The 22247-nt window shown below is 48.4% G+C and overlaps 1 protein-coding gene across 2 annotated transcripts in view; it reads left to right on the forward strand.

The window, feature by feature from the left end:
- Window positions 1-22247, forward strand: part of SART1 (spliceosome associated factor 1, recruiter of U4/U6.U5 tri-snRNP) — a 204242-nt gene that overhangs the window by 104894 nt on the left and 77101 nt on the right. For both annotated transcript variants that reach the window (XM_063945135.1, XM_063945136.1), the window contains exons 14-15: window positions 17595-17765; window positions 17870-17980. In XM_063945135.1, coding sequence (XP_063801205.1) covers window positions 17595-17765; window positions 17870-17980 — 282 coding nt within the window. The remainder of the gene's footprint in view (window positions 1-17594; window positions 17766-17869; window positions 17981-22247) is intronic.

Below are 22247 nucleotides of genomic sequence, written 5' to 3' on the forward strand. Positions count from 1 at the left end.
TAAGGCAAGCAGCTGCTTATTTGGAAGAAGTGGCCTTAGACACAGGCCTACTAGCTTCCCAGGCTTCGACTACCTCAGTAGTAGCCTGCCGAGCAGTGTGGCTATGACCCTGGAATGCGGATTCGGAATCCAAGAAGGCATTGGAATCCCTACCCTTTGCTGGAGATATTCTGTTCGGAACAGAATTATACAAAATAGTGGCCCTTGACATCCACTTCGGAACTGAAATCCTGTCCTTTCGGATCCAGGGCAAAGCAAAAGCACAGACTTATTCCAGACAGTTTCAATCAACTAAAATCGTTAAGCCTAAAGCCAGACAGGCTTGGGCAGCCCGACGTCTGATTTCCAAATCAGAAGACAAACCCTCTTCCTGAGGCGCGGGCCTCCGCCTTGCAGTTTGCACAGGTATGGTCCACCACAGATACCTGGTTGCAAGAAGTGGTTTCTCACGGTTACGCCTTCACCTTCGTGAAGCAACCTTCTTTGCAACCCGCCTTTAGATTCAATCAAGGCCAAGGCTCTACAAAAAGCAATTCAGACCTTACTGTAATTGGGAATGATAATACCGGTTTACTTAGTACAACGAGGACTTGGTTTCTACTCCTACCCTTTTCCTGGTTCAGAAGCCAAATGGGTTCCATCGGCCCATTCTCAATCTCAAAGCTCTGAACAAATATATATGGGTACACCGGTTTCGTATGGAAACTTTACAGGCTATTACCCTGGCAATGGAGCTGGGGCATTTCATGGTGTCTCTGGACATTCAAGATGCCTACCTTCGTGTACCGATAGCACTCTCCCATCAGCGCTACCTCAGGTTTGCGATCCTCCAGCAACATTTCCAATTTCAAGCACTACCCTTTGGAGTTGCTACAGCTCCTCGGGTATTCACCAAAATCATGGTGGTGATGGCAGCTCAGCTTTATCGCCAGGGGATAAGGATATTTCTATATCTGGACGACCTGATCATCCTGGCACATTCCTAGGAAACCCTCCTCTGCAATCTACAAGTGACTATAGCCTTCCTACAGGCTCACGGATGGCTGATAAATTGGGTGAAATCCTCCTTCGTCCCATTTCAACGGATGATGCACTTAGGAGCGATACTGGATTCCAGTTTACAGAAAATCTTTCTGCCACTGGATAAAATGTCCACAATATAGGTGAGAATCCGCAGCTTGCTGCACAGTCGGAGAGTATCCATTCATGTAGCGATGCGGATACTAGGGTTTCGGCGTTGAACATGGTAGAATATGCCCAATTCCATTCAAGGCCCCTTCAACATCTGATTCTCTCCATATGGAATGGACAACATCGGACGATAAAAACCGAGACGATTCTTCCTCAGAAAGTATGTCTGTCACTGACCTGGTGGCTACAAGCCTCCCACCTGGACAAGGGTCGACCCTTCTAGATCTGGGTTCTCCTAACAACAGACGCCAGTCTCCGAGGCTGGGTAGCCTTAACAGGTCAACACTCTCTACAGGGCCGTTGGACCATGGAAGAGAGTGTTATGTCAATCAATGTCCTGGAGCTTCGGGCAATCTACATGGCACTCACTCGGGCAAGGGAAATACTTCACGGCAGACCAATTCAGATCTAGTCGGACAATGCCAATATATATAACTGAGTGGGGCCCAAGATTTCTGTTTCTGGCCCTGTCAGTCGGTCCCTCACTGGCAGCCCGCCATGGTGCCTCAGCTGAACAACTCTGTAAGGCAACCATATTGTCATCTATCAATACGTGTCTGAGACATTATGCCTTTGGTACTTTATCCATTTAGGATGCTGCGTTTGGGCATCGGATTCTCCTGTCAAATCAGGAGTGTCCCCTCCCTTAAATTCTGGTTTGGGACATCCCCATGTCAATAGTGTGGACCCTGAAGAAGACAAACCAGAGTTATGGTAGACTTACCATGGTTAACCCTGTTTCTTTGAGGTCCACAGGGCACCCACCCTGACGCACCTAATTTGTGAATCTTTCACGAACTCCTTCTGGTATGGAAGAGTGTGTTGTTTTTCTCGTATATACAGGTCTTCCTTCTCGCTTAATTCTGCTACTGCCTTGGGCTTGCTGACAAAACTGACTTCCCTTTGCTAGGATGCGGAGTTATAGGGGAGGTTGGACGGGAGCATTCTAGGGGCTCAAACCGTTTGGTGCCCGATCCTTATCCAACCACCTACACCCCATGTAAATCCTGTGGACCGCAAAGACAGTCTTAACCATGGTAAGTCCACAATAACTCTTGTTCTTTCCATGTCTTTCAAAGAATTTAGAATCCTGCCTCAGCTTGTGTGAGTAGAGATTTTTCCACTGTAGTTATTTCTTACTAATAAAGGGACATAGCCTATTTCAGGTCACCTCAGTCTGCCCACTGGTGTCCTACCCAGCTCCCATTCTGTCCCGCCCCCTTCCCACTGTGTGTACTTACCCTTCCTTGTGCAGAGCGGTCCTCCGGCTAAGGTCTGTTCCATTGCACTGCAATGGGAGCCAAAAGAGGGGGCGGTGCATGCGTGTAAAGGATGGGACAGACCTTACCAGACTATTACGTACTGCAGATTATTGAAATGGTTCTGTTTCTTATTTGAATAATCTATCCAGGCTTTCTGATCTAATCCTATATATAAAGGTCCTCTAGAAGGCCTCCTTTTAAGTGCCTTCATTCTGTTTCCTTGTGTTTTCACAGATGGAAGGTTATTGTTATATTAGCTATTGTTTCGGATAGGCAGGATTTCTGAGAAGCTCTTTACCATTAAAATAATGCAGTTGTTTTAGTATTCTGCTTAGTTTCAACCTAGGATTGTTCTTTTTTTTTTAAATATTAATCAGGAGCTGGTGGTGGCATTCTTTTGTCCCTGTCCTCACACAGCGATGATGCAGAGCTTTATTCCATGGATGTGCATTATCAGTGAATATATATTTGCAGAACTTTAGGGTTCCAACACTCGGACCACCTGCTTTTTAAAGCCAATAGGAAGGCATGCAATGCGTTATCTGTCTATCAGGTTAGTAACAAAACAGTCTTTCCCCTGTGCTCACTGCACACTTACTAGGGGAAGGTTGGTCTTTTCAGGAGTGTTCATCATGGGGCAGAATAACCTCCCAACCCTGTTACCCATTTTGATCACTGTGGTGGTCACATCATTGATTGAGATTGATTTGCAGATGAGCAAAAAGTGACTTTTTATGCTGTAGTTTATGTGCGGATTGATGATGATAAAAAAAAACGAGAACCTAGCATGGATCGGCAAGTTCTCTTTGCTCTCCATGCTGAACAAACTAACCCATCCTTGTACTCTGCTCTTTGGGCACCACTGTGAATCAGCTGAGAAGACTTCACTGTTAGACTCTCTGATGTTGTCCCCTTTCCTGCCAGTGTCTTTGCTTATAGGTGATCCCTGCCTGGACTTCCTGACGACTCCCCTACTGATGGTAGAAAATGGTGATCAAGCACTCAGCATCTTGGGGATTGGGACCAGCGCTGGAGTGTGTGCAGAAGCGTTAGATGCTCAATTGATATCTGCAACCTGGGATCCCCCCACTTCCCATATCATGGGGACATTGAGCACGCTGTTGCGCAGATATCACGCTTTTTTTTTTATTGCTGCAGCTTGCTTACTGTGTTTCTTAGTCTGTGTACTGGGCTATGTGCCATACCTGTTACTGCACAGTCAACCTGCCTTGAGATATTAGGCACAGTGTGTCTCTGTACAGCATGTTTAATCCAATATCTCCATATTTTCTGGGGTGTCTGAGCATCCCTGAAGTACTGTATCACCTGCAGTTACTATTTCTTAGAGGCTGCCTGGCAGCTTCAAGAAGTGACCCAGCCCAGTGGGGGCACAGATAGCCCAGCGACAGAGGCGCTATGTATTTATAATTGTACTGTACGAGAAGTTTCTCTAACGTCCTAAGTGGATGCTGGGGACTCCGTAAGGACCATGGGGAATAGCGGCTCCGCAGGAGACTGGGCACATCTAAAGAAAGCTTTAGGACTATCTGGTGTGCACTGGCTCCTCCCCCTATGACCCTCCTCCAAGCCTCAGTTAGATCTTTGTGCCCGAACGAGAAGGGTGCACACTAGGGGCTCTCCTGAGCTTCTTAGTGAAAGTTTTAGTTTAGGTTTTTTTTATTTTCAGTGAGACCTGCTGGCAACAGGCTCACTGCATCGAGGGACTAAGGGGAGAAGAAGCGAATTCACCTGCGTGCAGAGTGGATTGGGCTTCTTAGGCTACTGGACATTAGCTCCAGAGGGACGATCACAGGCCCAGCCTGGATGGGTCCCAGAGCCGCGCCGCCGGCCCCCTTACAGAGCCAGAAGGCAGAAGAGGTCCGGAAAATCGGCGGCAGAAGACGTCCTGTCTTCAACAAGGTAGCGCACAGCACTGCAGCTGTGCGCCATTGCTCTCAGCACACTTCACACTCCGGTCACTGAGGGTGCAGGGCGCTGGGGGGGGGGGCGCCCTGAGACGCAATAAAAAACACCTTGGATGGCAAAAAATGCTTCACATATAGCTCCTGGGCTATATGGATGCATTTAACCCCTGCCAGAATACATAGAAAAACGGGAGATAAGGCCGCCGATAAGGGGGCGGAGCCTATCTCCTCAGCACACTGGCGCCATTTTCCCTCACAGCTCCGTTGGAGGGAAGCTCCCTGTCTCTCCCCTGCAGTCACTACACTACAGAAAGGGTTAAAAAAAGAGAGGGGGGGCACTAATTATGCGCAGTATTAAAGATACAGCAGCTATAAGGGGAAAAACACTTATATAAGGTTATCCCTGTATATATATAGCGCTCTGGTGTGTGCTGGCAAACTCTCCCTCTGTCTCCCCAAAGGGCTAGTGGGGTCCTGTCCTCTATCAGAGCATTCCCTGTGTGTGTGCTGTATGTCGGTACGTTTGTGTCGACATGTATGAGGAGAAAAATGATGTGGAGACGGAGCAGATTGCCTGTAATAGTGATGTCACCCCCTAGGGGGTCGACACCTGAGTGGATGAACTGTTGGAAGGAATTACGTGACAGTGTCAGCTCTGTATAAAAGACAGTGGTTGACATGAGACAGCCGGCTACTCAGCTTGTGCCTGTCCAGACGTCTCATAGGCCGTCAGGGGCTATAAAGCGCCCGTTACCTCAGATGGCAGATATAGTCGCCAACACGGATACTGACTCCAGTGTCGACGGTGAAGAGACAAATGTGACTTCCAGTAGGGCCACACGTTACATGATTGAGGCAATGAAAAAATGTTTTACACATTTCTGATAATACGAGTACCACCAAAAAGGGGTATTATGTTCGGTGAGGAAAAACTACCTGTAGTTTTCCTGAATCTGAGAAATTAAATGAGGTGTGTGATGATGCGTGGTTTTCCCCCGATAACAACTGATAATTTCTAAAATGTTATTGGCATTATATCCTTTCCCGCCAGAGGTTAGGGTGCGTTGGGAAACACCCCCTAGGGTGGATAAAGCGCTCACACGCTTGTAAGGGCTCTACCCTCTCCTGAGATGGCCGCCCTTAAGGATCCTGCTGATAGAAAGCAGGAGGGTATCCTAAAATGTATTTACACACATACTGGTGTTATACTGCGACCAGCAATCGCCTCAGCCTGGATGTGCAGTGCTGGGTTGGGGTGGTCGGATTCCCTGACTAAAAATATTGATACCCTAGATAGGGACAGTATATTTTTGCCTATAGAGCATTTAAAAGATGCATTTCTATATATGCGTGATGCACAGCGGAATATTTGCCGACTGGCATCAAGTCTAAATGCGTTGTCCATTTCTACCAGTAGAAGGTTATGGACACGTCAGTGGTCAGGTGATGCGTATTCCAAACGGCATTTGGAAGTATTGCCTTATTAAAGGGAGGAGTTATTTGGGGTCGGTCTTTCAGACCTGGTGGCCACGGCAACAGCTGGGAAATCCACGTTTGTACCCCAGGTCGCCTCTCAACATGAGAAGACGCCGTATTATCAGGCGCAGTCTTTTCGTGGACAAGCGGGCAAAAGGTTCCTCATTTCTGCCCCGTGACAGAGGGAGAGGAAAAAGGCTGCAGAAATCAGCCAGTTCCCAGGAACAGAAACCCTCTCCCGCCTCTGCCAAGCCCTCAGTATGACGCTGGGGCTTTACAAGCAGAATCAGGCACGGTGGGGGGCCCGTCTCAATGAATTTCAGCGCGCACACTCGCAAGTAGACCCCTGGATCCTTCAGGTGATATCTCAGGGGTACAAATTAGAATTCGAGACGTCTCCCCCTCGCCGTTTCCTAAAGTCGGCTTTACCGATGTCTCCTTCTGACAGGGAGACAGTTTTGGAAGCCATTCACAAGCTGTATTCCCAGCAGGTGATAATCAAGGTACCCCTCCTGTAACAGGGAACGGGGTATTATTCCACACTGTTGTGGTACCGAAGCCGGACGGCTCGGTGAGACCGATTCTAAATCTAAAATCTTTGAACACTTACATACAGAGGTTCAAATTCAAGATTGAGTCACTCAGAGCAGTGATTGCGAACCTGGAAGAAGGGGACTACATGATGTCTCGGGACATCAAGGATGCTTACCTTCATGTCAAAATTTACCCTTCTCACCAAGGGTACCTCAGGTTTATGGTACAGAACTGTCACTATCAGTTCAGACGCTGCCGTATGGATGGTCCACGGCACCCCGGGTCTTTACCAAGGTAATGGCCGAAATGATGATTCTTCTTCAAAGAAAAGGCGTCTTAATTATCCCTTACTTGGACGATCTCCTGATAAGGGTAAGATCCAGGGAACAGTTGGAGGTCGGTGTAGCACTATCTCAGGTAGTGTTGCGGTAGCACGATTGGATTCTCAATATTCCAAAATCGCAGCTGGTTCCGACGACTTGTCTTCTGTTCCTAGGGATGATCCTGGACACAGTCCAGAAAAAGGTGTTTCTCCCGGAGGAGAAAGCCAGGGAGTTATCCGAGCTAGTCAGGAACCTCCTAAAACCGAGCCAAGTCTCAGTGCATCAATGCACAAGGGTTCTGGGTAAAATGGTGGCTTCCTACGAAGCAATCCCATTCGGCAGATTCCACGCAAGAACTTTCCAGTGGGACCTGCTGGACAAATGGTCCGGGTCGCATCTTCAGATGCATCAGCGGATAACCCTGTCACCAAGGACAAGGGTGTCCCTCCTGTGGTGGTTGCAGAGTGCTCATCTTCTAGAGGGCCGCAGATTCGGCATTCAGGACTGGGTCCTGGTGACCACGGATGCCAGCCTGCGAGGCTGGGGAGCAGTCACACAGGGAAGGAATATCCAGGGCTTATGGTCAAGCCTGGAGACATCACTTCACATAAATATCCTGAAGCTAAGGGCCATTTACAATGCTCTAAGCTTAGCAAGACCTCTGCTTCAAGGTCAGCCGGTGTTGATCCAGTCGGACAACATCACGGCAGTCACCCACGTAAACAGACAGGGTGGCACAAGAAGCAGGAGGGCAATGGCAGAAGCTGCAAGGATTCTTCGCTGGGCGGAAAATCATGTGATAGCACTGTCAGCAGTATTCATTCCTGGAGTGGACAACTGGGAAGCAGACTTCCTCAGCACGACCTCCACCCGGGAGAGTGGGGACTTCACCCAGAAGTCTTCCACATGATTATAAACCGTTGGGAAAAACTCGACCGGTATTGCGCCAGGTCAAGGGACCCTCAGGCAATAGCTGTAGACGCTCTGGTAACACCGTGGGTGTACCAGTCAGTGTATGTGTTCCCTCCTCTGCCTCATACCCAAGGTACTGAGATTGATAAGATGGAGAGGAGTAAGCACTATATTCGTGGCTCCGGATTGGCCAAGAAGGACTTGGTAACCGGAACTTCAAGAGATGCTCACGGAGGATCCGTGGCCTCTACCTCTAAGAAGGGACCTGCTCCAGCAAGGACCCTGTCTGTTCCAAGACTTACCGCGGCTGCGTTTGACGGCATGGCGGTTGAACGCCGGATCCTGAAGGAAAAAAGGCATTCCGGATGAAGTCATCCCTATCCTGATCAAAGCCAGGAAGGATGTAACCGCAAAACATTATCACCGCATTTGGCAAAAATATGTTGCGTGGTGCGAGGCCAGTAAGGCCCGACGGAGGAAATTCAACTGGGTCGATTCCTACATTTCCTGCAAACAGGAGTGTCTATGGGCCTGAAATTGGGGTCCATTAAGGTTCAAATTTCGGCCCTGTCAATTTTCTTCCAAAAAGAACTAGCTTCAGTCCCTGAAGTTCAGACGTTTGTAAAAGGGGTACTGCATATACAGCCTCCTTTTGTGCCTCCAGTGGCATTTTGGGATCTCAATGTAGTTTTTTGGGTTCCAAAAGTCACATTGGTTTGAACCACTTAAATCTGTGGAGTTAAAATATCTCACATGGAAAGTGGTCATGCTGTTGGCCCTGGCCTGGGCCAGGCGCGTGTCAGAATTGGCGGCTTTATCCTGTAAAAGCCCTTATCTGATTTTCCATTCGGACAGGGCGGAATTGAGGACTCGTCCTCCGTTTCTCCCTAAGGTGGTTTCAGCGTTTCACCTGAACCAACCTATTGTGGTGCCTGCGGCTACTAGGGACTTGGAGGACTCCAAGTTGCTAGACGTTGTCAGGGCCCTGAAAATATATGTTTCCAGGACGGCTGGAGTCAGGAAAACTGACTCGCTGTTTATCCTGTATGCACCCAACAAGCTGGGTGCTCCTGCTTCTAAGCAGACTATTGCTCGTTGGATTTGTAGTACAATTCAGCTTGCACATTCTGTGGCAGGCCTGCCACAGCCAAAAATCTGTAAATGCCCACTCCACAAGGAAGGTGGGCTCATCTTGGGCGGCTGCCCGAGGGGTCTCGGCTTTACAACTTTGCCGAGCAGCTACTTGGTCAGGAGCAAATACGTTTGTAAAATTCTACAAAATGGATACCCTGGCTGAGGAGGACCTGGAGTTCTCTCATTTGGTGCTGCAGAGTCATCCGCACTCTCCCGCCCGTTTGGGAGCTTTGGTATAATCCCCATGGTCCTTACGGAGTCCCCAGCATCCACTTAGGACGTTAGAGAAAATAAGAATTTACTTACCGATAATTCTATTTCTCGTAGTCCGTAGTGGATGCTGGGCGCCCATCCCAAGTGCGGATTGTCTGCAATACTGGTACATAGTTATTGTTACCAAAAAAATCGGGTTATTGCTGTAGTGAGCCATCTTTTCTAGAGGCTCCTCTGTTATCATGCTGTTAACTGGGTTCAGATCACAAGTTATACGGTGTGATTGGTGTGGCTGGTATGAGTCTTACCCGGGATTCAAGATCCTTCCTTAATGTGTACGCTCGTCCGGGCACAGTATCCTAACTGGGGCTTGGAGGAGGGTCATAGGGGGAGGAGCCAGTGCACACCAGATAGTCCTAAAGCTTTCTTTAGATGTGCCCAGTCTCCTGCGGAGCCGCTATTCCCCATGGTCCTTACGGAGTCCCCAGCATCCACTACGGACTACGAGAAATAGAATTATCGGTAAGTAAATTCTTATTTTTACAAGCCATCGCTACTTACAAAAAATGTGTTATGGATAAAATTAACAAAATGCAGGTTGACCAATTCCTCCAGTGTCTTGTTGTTATGGAGCATGTGAGTGCGGCGAAGAATAACCATACCCACCTTGGAAGATTTTGTTTCTCCTATGAAGGACATTCATAAACAAAATTCAAGTGCAAAATGGGAAGATTTCTAAAATAAAATGGTTGGGTCAAAAACGATTGTTCAAGAAAACTCCCAAACACCGGTAAACTGCAAGGGTAATTGCTCATCAAGAAGGATAGCCAATGTGTGCAAGGAGTGCTTGTCCTGTATAGTGGTTGAACAGCAGCACTGACCCAACTCAAAGAATAATATAAGAATATTAAAATTTATGGAACTTGCATACAATAAACGCAAGAAATCTTTAACCTAAAATTAAAACACACACATCACAATGTACAGTCCCTGGAACCAAGGCTCCCTAGGCAGATAGCATAGCAGGGAATGCTGGTGTATGTGGTCCTACACAGACCCGGATTATAGGCCGATGGCAAGTCATCCAGTGCCACACTGCCCCGATCTGACCACCCCAATCGCCCCACCCCTGCGCGCCTTTCCTGTCCGAGTCCCGCCAGCACAGTTTTGTTTTTATCTGTGAGACTGAGACAGCTTTGTCTCCATCACTACAGTGAACCCTGCCCCCTCGCGGACATAATGCCATGATTCGTGGGTATAACCTGAAGTGCCCGTCCCCCTCAGTGACCCGATTCTACTGCAGCCCTACAGGTAGCATTTCTCCTGCTGTACACATTCACACACACACACACACACACACTCTCTCTCTCTCTCTCTCTCTCTCTCTCTCTCTCTCTCTCTCTCTCTCTCTCTCTCTCTCTCTCTCTCTCTCTCTCTCTCTCTCTCACACACACTTTCTTTCCACCTCTCGCTCTCTCTCTCTTTGACACTTTCTTTCCACCTCTCGCTCTGTCTCTTTCCCTTCCTGATGGGTTTGGATCATTGGGTCGAAAGCATGGTTGACCTAAAAGCCGCATACCCAACCTGACACCCTCTCTCCCTTTCTACCCTCTCATACACCCCCCCCCCCCCACCCTCCCCCCACCGGACGCCTCCCTGACACCCTCTTTGTCTCACTCCCCTCACTCTCCTACTCTCTGGGGCATAGTAGAGACAGCGGCAGGGTGCAAAGATTATATTGGTGGGGACCCCCACACCTTTTGTTGCCCGGGGTCCCAACTAGCTTAATCCGGCCCTGGTCCCACAGCAGCTGAAGTGCTGCATGTTGCATACCCCTGGTATAGTTTATGCTGTCCGCATGGATGTAGTGTAACACTTTCCTCTCAGCAATTGATGTAGCAAATATACATTTTAATTCACTCCCATGTTACATGGCTTGTACATATGCAATAATTCAATTTGTTGATCTTTGCTGGTAGCAGGAATCTCTCCGGATAATCTAAATGGTGATGAAATCGCCTTCACTAGGAGAAATGGAGGTCCGTCCCATACATCTGACACTGGGTGTAGTATGGTATGACTGTGGCCGGGCTCCCGGCGACCAGCATACCGGCGCCGGGAGCCCGACCGCCGGCATACCGACAGCGTGGTGAGCGCAAATAAGCACCTTACGGGCTCGCTGCGCTTGCCACCCTGCGGGCACAGTGGCGCGCTACGCTATTTATTCTCCCTCCAGGGGGGTCGTGGACCCCCACGAGGGAGAATATCTGTCGGTATGCCCGCTGTCGGGATTCCGGCGCCGATATACTGTGCGCCGGGATCCCGATAGTCGGCAACCTGAAGACCACCCCTGACACTGGCTGGACTTTTTCTAGTATGCGGGTACAGATATTTTGTGATGGGGTTCTTGGCTGGTGTTCTATCACCACTGTTGCTTTTGACTGTATGTTTATTCGGACTACATCTTGACAGTATGGTTGGGTAAGTCAATGCAGCCGTAAGTCACTGATTTACTCCTACTGAGGAGCATATGCATATCTAGATGAGTAGCTATATAACTACCAGGTATAAGGGATTAGATTATCTTTGTATACACTGGTAGAAACTGGGCTAAACTCTGCTAATTTTGGAATGTTTTTGGTGTTCGTGATTCTCATCATAAAATGGGTTTGGGGTCCCTTATTAGGCCCTTTGCAGTGAGCCACGAGTGCCCTTTTATGCTCTTAGTACCCTGATTGTTGTATGCGCTGTGTTCTTTGCAGCTGCACTAGCTGTTCTCCAACACTGCGTAATATGTCCTCCATGATGTATATGCATCTTTCATGTAGCTTGTATTTGCTTAATGTGATAACTAATATTTCTCTAACGTCCTAGAGGATGCTGGGGACTCCGTAAGGACCATGGGGATGAGATAGGGCACTTTAAGAAAGCTTTGGATTCTGGGTGTGCACTGGCTCCTCCCTCTATGTCCCTCCTCCAGACCTCCGTTTTACACTGTGCCCAGAGGATGAAGGGCGCACTGCAGGGAGCGCTCTTGAGTTCTTTGCTACAGAAAGCATTTTTGTTTGGATTTTTACTTTTTCACAGGGAGCACTGCTGGCAACAGGCTCCCTGCATCGAGGGACTGAGGAGAGAGGGGTAGACCTACTTAACTGATAGGATCTGCTTTCTCGGCTACTGGACACCATTAGCTTCAGAGGGGGTGAACACAGGTTCGTCCTGGGCGTCCACCCCCGGAGCCACGCCGCCGTTCTCCTCACAGACCCAGAAGAACAGAAGCAAGAAGACGTCTCAGGCGGCAGAAGCCTTCAGCTTCACAGAGGTAATGCACAGCACTGCAGCTGTGCGTCATTGCTCCACATCACCTCACACACTCCAGTCACTGTATGGGTGCAGGGCGCAGGGGGGGGGGGGCGCCCTGGGCAGCAATAATAACACCTCTTAGATGGCAAATAGGTATATACATGTACAGCTGGGCACTGTACATGTATATAATTGAGCCCCCGCGATTTTACACGATTTTGAGCGGGACAGAAGCCCGCCGCCGAGGGGGCGGGGCTTCTCCCTCAGCACTCACCAGCGCCATTTCTCTCTCCACGGAACGCTGAGAGGAAGCTCCCCGGACTCTCCCCTGCTTACACACGGCGAAGGGAGTTTAAAAAGAGAGGGGTGGAGGCACATAATTGGTGGATAAAGTATAATACAGCGCTGCTGGGGAAAAGCATTCTGTGTTGGTCTCCAGGTTGTTGCGCTGGGGTGTGTGCTGGCATACTCTCTCTCTCTGTCTCTCCAAAGGGCCTTTCAGGGATACTGTCTTCAGAAAAAGTTTCCCTGGGTGTGTGCAGTGTCTCGGTACGTGTGTGTCGACATGTTTGATGAGGCAGGCTCGCTTAATGTGGAGGGGGAGTGCTTGAATGTCAGGTCGCTGTCTGCAACGCCGACACCGGACTGGGTGGATATGCTGAATGTCTTGAATGCAAATGTAAATCTCCTGCATAAAAGATTAGACAAGGCTGAAGCTAGAGATCAGTCAGATAGCCAGTCCGTGCCTGTCCCTGTCGTGCCAGGACCTTCAGGGTCTCAAAAGCGCCCCATATCCCAGGTCGCTGACAGATACCGACACAGATACTGACTCTAGTGTCGACTATGAGGATGCAAAATTGCAGCCGAAGGTGGCAAAAGGTATTAGGTACATGATTATTGCCATAAAAGAGGTTTTGCATATCACGGAGGAACCCCCTGTCCCTGACACGAGGGTTCACATGTAAAAAGGGAAAAAGCCTGAGGTCACGTTTCCGTCCTCATTTGAGCTAAGCGAATTATGCGAAAAGGCTTGGGAATCTCCGGATAGGAGACTCCATGTTCCCAAAAGGATTCTCATGGCGTATCCTTTTCCACATAAGGATCGGATACGATGGGAATCTGCGCCTAAAGTAGACAAGGTGCTGACACGCTTATCCAAGAAGGTGGCACTGCCTTCTCCGGATACTGCTTCCCTCAAGGATCCTGCTGATCGCAAGCAGGAAATTACCATGAAGCACATTACCACACATTCAGGAACTATAGTTAGGCCGGCCATGGCGTCGGCCTGGGTTTGTAGTGCTGTCGTGGCATGGGCAGACTCCTTATCTACGGAGATGGACTCCTTAGATAGGGATACCATTCTAATGACCATGGAGCATATCAGAGATGCTGCCTTGTATATGAGGGATACTCAGAGAGACATTTGTTTACTAAGCTCTAGAATAAACGCTATGTCTATTTCTGCTTGGCGGCTCTTGTGGACCCGACAGTGGACGGGAGACGCCGACTCAAAGCGGCATATGGAGTCATTGCCTTACAAGGGGGAGGAGTTGTTTGGAGAAGGCCTCTCGGACCTAGTCTCTACTTCTACGGCCGGTAAATCGAATTTTTTACCTTATGTACCCCCGCAGCATTCTAAGAAGGTACCACATTATCAAATGCAGTCCTTTTGTTCCAATAAAAACAAGAAGGTACGAGGATCGTCCTTCGTTGCCAGAGGTAAAGGCAAGGGAAAAAAGCTGCACTCAGCTAGTTCCCAGGAGCAGAAGTCCTCCCCTACTAACGCAAAGTCCACAGCATGACGCTGGGGCTTTCCGGGGGGGGGGGGGGGGGTCAGATCAAGTGGGGGCACGTCTTCGTCTTTTCAGCCACGTCTGGGTTCAATCACAGGTGGATCCCTGGGCAATAGAGATTGTTTCCCGGGGATACAGACTGGAATTCGAAGACATGCCCCCTCGCTGGTTTTTCAAATCGGCTCTGCCGGCTTCCCCGTCAGATAGTGTTAGCGGCAATTCACAAATTGTACATTCAACAGGTGATAATCAAGGTTCCTCATCTCCAGCAAGGAGAGGGTTATTATTCATCCCTGTTTGTGGTACCGAAACCGGACTGTTCGGTCAGACCCATTCTAAATCTAAAATCCCTGAACCTGTACTTGAAGAGGTTCAAGTTCAAAATGGAATCGCTCAGAATGGTCATCGCCAGCCTGGAGGGAGGGGATTGGATGGTATCCCTGGACATAAAGGATGAGTACCTTCATGTTCCGATTTTCCCCCCTCACCAGGCGTTTCTGAGATTTGCAGTACAGGATTGTCACTACCAATTTCAGACGTTGCCGTTTGGTCTTTCCCCGCCCCCGAGAATTTTCACCAAGGTAATGGCGGAAATGATTACTATTATCCTGTACTTGGACGATCTCCTTATAAAGGCGAGATCTCTGGAGAAGTTGCTGGACAGCGTGTCTCTGTCCGTGAAGACGTTGCAGATGCACGGCTGGATTCTCAATTTACCGAAATCCCAGCTAGTACCTGCAACGCGTCTGACCTTTTTGGGCCTGATTCTAGACCCAGACCAAAAAAGAGTTTTTCTTCCGGTGGAGAAGGCTCAGGAGCTCATAGCCCTGGTCAGGAACCTTTTAAAGCCAAAAAAGGTTTTGGTGCATCATTGCACAAAGGTTCTGGGGAAGATGGTGGCTTCATAAGAGGCCATCCCCTTCGGCAGGTTCCATGCGAGGACTTTCCAATGGGACCTATTGGACAAATGGTCCGGGTCCCATCTACATATGCAGAAACGGATCACCCTGTCTCCCAGGGCCACGGTATCTCTCCTGTGGTGGCTGCACAGTGCTCACCTCCTAGAGGGTCGCAGTTTCGGCATTCAGGACTGGATCCTGGTGACCACGGACGCGAGCCTCCGAGGTTGGGGGGCTGTCGCACTGGAAAGAAATTTCCAAGGTCTCTGGTCAAGCCTAGAGACTTGTCTCCACATCAATGTCCTGGAGTTAAGGGCCATTTACAACGCCCTACGCCAGGCGGAGAAATGGCTTCAGAACAAACCGGTTCTGATTCAGTCGGACAATATCCCGGCAGTGGCTCATGTAAACCGCCAAGGCGGCACAAGGAGCAGAGTGGCCATCGCAGAGGCGACCAGGATTCTGCGCTGGGCGGAAGGCCATGTAAGCGCACTATCAGCAGTGTTCATCCCGGGGGTGGACAACTGGGAGGCGGACTTCCTCAGCAGGCACGACCTGCATCCGGGAGAGTGGGGACTTCATCAAGAAGTCTTCACACAGATCGTGGATCGGTGGGGACTGCCTCAAATAGACATGATGGCGTCCCGTCTCAACAAAAAGCTAAAGAGGTATTGCGCCAGGTCAAGAGACCCTCAGGCGATAGCGGTAGACGCTCTGGTGACACCATGGGTGTTCAGATCGGTCTATGTGTTTCCTCCTCTGCCTCTCATACCCAAGGTGTTGAGATTAATAAGACTAAGAAGGGTCAGAAAAATTCAGATTGGCCAAGGAGGACTTGGTATCCGGATCTGCAAGAGTTGCTCACAGAAGATCCGTGGCCTCTTCCTCTAAGGCAGGACTTGCTGCAGCAGGGGCCCTGTCTGTTCCAAGACTTACCGCGGCTGCGTTTGACGGCATTGCGGTTGAACGCCGGATCCTAGCTGAAAAAGGGATTCCGGAGGAGGTCATTCCTACCCTGATCAAGGCTAGGAAGGAATGGGACATCGAAACATTATCACCGTATATGGCGGAAATATGTTTACGGAGGAGTTCCATTTGGACCGTCTGCTTCACTTCCTTCAAACGGGAGTGAATTTGGGCCTAAAATTAGGGTCCATAAAGGTCCAAATTTCGGCCTTATCCATTTTCTTTCAAAGAGAATTGGCTTCTCTTCCTGAAGTACAGACTTTTGTGAAGGGAGTGCTGCATATTCAGCCTCCCTTTGTACCTCCGGTGGCGCCTTGGGATCTTAACGTGGTATTAAGTTTCCTCAAGTCACCTTGGTTTGAACCACTCAAAACAGTGGAGTTGAAATACCTCACTTGGAAAGTGGTCATGTTGTTGGCCTTAGCTTCTGCAAGGCGTGTTTCGGAATTAGCGGCTTTATCATATAAAAGCCCATACCTGATTTTTCACGTGGATAGGGCAGAGTTGAGGACTCGTCCTCAATTTCTGCCCAAGGTGGTCTCATCTTTTCATATGAACCAACCTATTGTCATGCCTGTGGCTACACGGGACTTGGAGGACTCCAAGTCCCTGGATGTGGTGACCAGAAGAGCTAGGATCAGGAAGATTGAAGCTCTTTTTGTTCTGTATGCGGCCAACAAGGTTGGCGCTCCTGCTTCAAAACAGACAATTGCTCGCTGGATCTGTAACACGATTCAGCAGGTGCATTCTACGGCAGGATTGCCATTGCCTAAATCGGTTAAGGCCCATTCCACTAGGAAGGTGGGCTCTTCTTGGGCGGCTGCCCGAGGGGTCTCGGCACTACAACTGTGCCGAGCTGCTACTTGGTCGGGGTCAAACACCTTTGCAAAGTTCTATAAGTTTGATACCCTGGCTGAGGAGGACCTCCTGTTTGCTCAATCGGTGCTGCAGAGTCATCCGCACTCTCCCGCCCGTTTGGGAGCTTTGGTATAATCCCCATGGTCCTTACGGAGTCCCCAGCATCCTCTAGGACGTTAGAGAAAATAGGATTTTACTTACCGGTAAATCTATTTCTCGTAGTCCGTAGTGGATGCTGGGCGCCCGTCCCAAGTGCGGACTTCTTCTGCAAGACTTGTATATAGTTATTGCTTACATAAGGCTAGTGTTATAGTTGGTTGGTCTTGAACCGAGGCTATGTTACTTGTTCATACTGTTAACTGGGTAGTTTATCACAAGTTATACGTTGTGATTGGTGTGGCTGGTATGAATCTCGCCCTTAGGTTACATAAATCCTTTCCTCGTACCTCTGGACACAGTTTCTCTAACTGAGGTCTGGAGGAGGGACATAGAGGGAGGAGCCAGTGCACACCCAGAATCCAAAGCTTTCTTAAAGTGCCCTATCTCCTGCGGAGCCCGTCTAATCCCCATGGTCCTTACGGAGTCCCCAGCATCCTCTACGGACTACGAGAAATAGATTTACCGGTAAGTAAAATCCTATTATTATGTTTTCTTATGTTTTGCATATTGTATTTTGGAAATAACAAACTAAAAAAATCTATGCTGTTTTTTCAGAATACAAAAGATGTCTGATGTTTATTTTATTAAGTCACCTGTTATACTTCATTGTGGCTTTCCTTTTCTTTATTCCTGTTTTTCTCTCTAGATTGTTACAATGGTAAAAAAGCTAAACACTCAGAAGAGTCAAGATGAAGATGAAGATGACGATAAGAAAGGGTCCATTGTGTTCAATGCAACTTCTGAATTCTGCAGGACACTTGGGGAGATACCAACATATGGGCTAGCAGGGAACAGGGAAGATCAAGAGGATTTAATGGTATGGGGCTGTGTGGCTGTAAGGGCTGGTTTATAATGGCTGATCCTAATGTGTCACTATGAGTACTAGTGCTTCATTCACTGCCATCTTGTCTTCCCACTCAGGACTTTGAAAAAGAGGAGGAGGAGTCTGAGAATGAAGATAGAGACTCTGACGGAGATGAAAACCTTGGCTGGAGTATGGTGAACCTGGATGAAGAGAAGACACATCAGGATGTAAGTTAGGAAGCAATAATTATTTTCAGTTTTCCTTTTTACCAATGTGTGTTCATTTATTTATGTGTTGTTGTTTTTTTTTTGTTTGTTTTTTAAATAATACATTTTCCATTGTAAGGTACAATGTACTGACAGGTGATTATAAACCAATTGCAAATAATTTAATTTTTGAATTGGACCTCTATATATGTCTATCCAGAATGAGACCAGCATTTCAATTAGCAAATAGATAGTCTATAGGGGAGAATTCAGTTGGCAAAATGATCCCTGGGTGGTAATTTAGTTATACCAGATAGCCGACACTATCTGGGATTTTGTTTCACCTTCCCCGTAGATGGGGCTGCCGTTTTTCCAACTTGTCGGCAATTCCGACTTGTCGGAAAACACGTGGATCGGCGGATTAGCCGCAGATCCAGGTCTTTTATTGTATTTGTGGACAAATCCAACAGGTTTTTGGTCTGTTTTCGACAATGTCAATCCGATTTTAAAAATAATCGGATTGACATTGTTAAGAGAAGCCAAAACCTGCCGGATTTGGGCTCAAATTGAACACTGAACTGTCAGATCCTTTCCAGCAGAAAGGATCCGTCATCAACTGAATTGACCCTATAGGGGGAACCTGCACCAATGATTGTAGTTAGATGTGCAGTTTCGTTGAGTATGTGCAGGGTGCATAACTAATCTATAATTTTGTATTTTTTGGTCACTTTTATGTTATAGCCTGAGAGATGTCATCCTAAGCTGATATCATGCTAACTGCAATAAAGCTGCTTAATGCCATGCACATGTTTTATCTCCTCAGAACATTACTAGAGAGCAGACCATAGTTTCCAAAAGCGCTAAGGCAGGCATTGCCAACCACGGTCCTCAAGGCACACGAACAGTGCAGGTTTTAGTGCTATCCAAGTTTGAGCACAGGGGACTTAATTAGCACCTCAGTTATTTTGATTTAACCATCTGTGCTGCGGCCTGGATATCCCTAAAACCTGCACTGTTAGTGTGCCTTGAGGACCGTGGTTGGGAATGCCTGCTCTAAGGGGTAGATTTACTAAAGCTCTAAAACAGACAAGTGGTGCTTTTGCCCATAGCAACCAATCAGATTCGATCTATCTTTTTCAAGAATGCAATAGAAAAACGATAGGTAAATGATAGACAGAATCTGATTGGTTCTAGCGTCCTTTTAGAAGCTTTAGTAAATCTACCCCTAAATAACCAAAATTCCTTCCATGCTTTTTATTGACTGCGACTGACGCATAAGTCCCGTTTACTTAAACACACCTTGCGTAACTGTTTACAGCACAGTGGAAGCACTATGAGAGCCACTGCCACACAAAGAGATTCATAACACAATGAGATACAACCCTGACTGCTGTCTGGCTCCACAGCTCTGCAGTAACTATACGAGGGACAGACATTCACTCTTCCCATGGCAGAACACTGGAATGGCTACTACCTGCACAAAACATGTTAAAAGAATGAAAGAAAAAAACACTGGTGCATTTGCAGATAATGGGTCCATTCCTTCATGATACATAGCTGGAGCCCTCCTGCATATATCTGGCTGTGGTGGTTTCAGTTGCTCCCCTTCAGATTTATTTTATGTATACAAAAATAAAGTAGATACAAAAAATAATATATTTGACTTCCCGACATATTTCATTACTGGTAAACAACATAATTAATGTGTTTACCGAGATGATTTAATCCCATTTAAATAGTTTGTATTTTAGCAGTACGATTTATTCTCTAGTATTGATGAACGTTAAGAATTGATGTGTGAATACTTTACAATGTTTTTGAATGTGAATTAGTTTATTTTTGTATTGGATCGATTTTGATTTGAATGGATAATGTGTAGATCATATACAGATGTGTCCTCAGACATCTAGTCTCAATACTCAATGCATCGTGAGATGCTTGGTGTGGCGGAGCCGTCAGGACCCGCACAACACCATTAGCGTCTGGTAAAATAAAACGCCCGTTGAAGGAAAAAATTACACGAAAAAAGAGGTTCGGTGCTACCAAGTCACACCACGGCATGGCATGATTAGAAGGGCTGTTTACCATGCAGGGAGGCTGAATATATGTGGATATTTCTTTATCATCCACTAGGGGTCACTGGAGTACTCTTGGGATATGGACGGGCTTCCGTAGGAACAGCACTGAATATTTAAATTTAGAACACTCCACCCCTCCATATCCCCGAGTACCTCAGTGTTTTTTCTGTGCTCGAAGTAGTAACAGCTCTGTGGCTGAGTCCACAATTACTTTGAATTATTTTTATTTTTATTTTATATTTTTCTATTTTACACATCCCTTTCCCCCTTCCAAAAGGCAGGGTCAGGGATAGTGCAGCTGCTGATAGCAGCAGGAGCGTGTCGGGCCTCTCTGAAAGAGCTCCCTCACAGCCACACACACACACTTCCTGCAGGCTGGCCGGCGCTTACTAAGAAGCCCCGTCGGAGCCTCATCACAGAAGCAACAATTGCAGGTATGTGAGGGGGGAGAACGGGGCGGTCAGCTTCCGCTGCCGCCCCGAGGTGTGGGGAAGGCGCTGGTGTCTTTCGGCTGACTGCCGCCCGCCGCAGCTGCTCCGGCCGCCGGGTAACATAGCCGCCCGCTGTCTTACACTGCTCCCGCGTCTCTGAAGTCGGGTCCGCCCGCCGCTTCTCCGGCCGCCGGGTCTCATAACGCTGCTCCGGCGCTTCTTACAATACCCGCGTCTCTGAACGGGTCCGCCCGCCGCTTCTCCCGCTGCTCCAGCCGCCGCTTGGTCCGCTGCTGCCCGTGTCTCATAGCGCTGACACGCGCTCCCAGTCTTCCAGGTCCCGGGGTGCCCGCCGGCCCGCACTGCACGCTATGGAGCAGATGCGAGGGGGGGGGAGAAAGGACAGCAGCAACAGGCTGTTGGTAGTATAGCACACATTTATATAGCTATATAATGAGGTTTATACTGGCAGGGAGGCTGTTAATAATATCAGTATGAAACTACACTGTGATTATATGTATAAGCATGGGGGCCATTTTAACCATGCTTCCTGTGTCTTCCTGCTGTGATTCCAGAAAGTTCCAGTACTACATCTCTATTCCACCGGAGGCGCAGGGGTGTTAGTGGGAATTTGGGATCACTTTTCATAGTACTGGCCACGTGTACTGCACTTGGCCAGATATATATATATATTTCTCTAACGTCCTAAGTGGATGCTGGGGACTCCGTAAGGACCATGGGGAATAGCGGCTCCGCAGGAGACTGGGCACATCTAAAGAAAGCTTTAGGACTATCTGGTGTGCACTGGCTCCTCCCCCTATGACCCTCCTCCAAGCCTCAGTTAGATCTCTGTGCCCGAACGAGAAGGGTGCACACTAGGGGCTCTCCTGAGCTTCTTAGTGAAAGTTTTAGTTTAGGTTTTTTATTTTCAGTGAGACCTGCTGGCAACAGGCTCACTGCATCGAGGGACTAAGGGGAGAAGAAGCGAACTCACCTGCGTGCAGAGTGGATTGGGCTTCTTAGGCTACTGGACATTAGCTCCAGAGGGACGATCACAGGCCCAGCTTGGATGGGTCCCAGAGCCGCGCCGCCGGCCCCCTTACAGAGCCAGAAGGCAGAAGAGGTCCGGAAAATCGGCGTCAGAAGACGTCCTGTCTTCAACAAGGTAGCGCACAGCACTGCAGCTGTGCGCCATTGCTCTCAGCACACTTCGGTCACTGAGGGTGCAGGGCGCTGGGTGGGGGCGCCCTGAGACGCAATAAAAACACCTTGGATGGCAAAAAAATGCATCACATATAGCTCCTGGGCTATATGGATGCATTTAACCCCTGCCAAAATACATAGAAAAACGGGGGATAAGGCCGCCGATAAGGGGGCGGAGCCTATCTCCTCAGCACACTGGCGCCATTTTCCCTCACAGCTCCGTTGGAGGGAAGCTCCCTGTCTCTCCCCTGCAGTCACTACACTACAGAAAGGGTTATAAAAGAGAGGGGGGCACTAATTAGGCGCAGTATTAACTATACAGCAGCTATAAGGGGAAAAACACTTATATAAGGTTATCCCTGTATATATATAGCGCTCTGGTGTGTGCTGGCAAACTCTCCCTCTGTCTCCCCAAAGGGCTAGTGGGGTCCTGTCCTCTATCAGAGCATTCCCTGTGTGTGTGCTGTATGTCTGTACTTTTGTGTCGACATGTATGAGGAGAAAAATGATGTGGAGACGGAGCAGATTGCCTGTAATAGTGATGTCACCCCCTAGGGGGTCGATACCTGTGTGGAT

This window comes from Pseudophryne corroboree, chromosome 11, assembly GCF_028390025.1.
Source record: "Pseudophryne corroboree isolate aPseCor3 chromosome 11, aPseCor3.hap2, whole genome shotgun sequence".
Lineage (NCBI taxonomy): Eukaryota > Metazoa > Chordata > Amphibia > Anura > Myobatrachidae > Pseudophryne > Pseudophryne corroboree.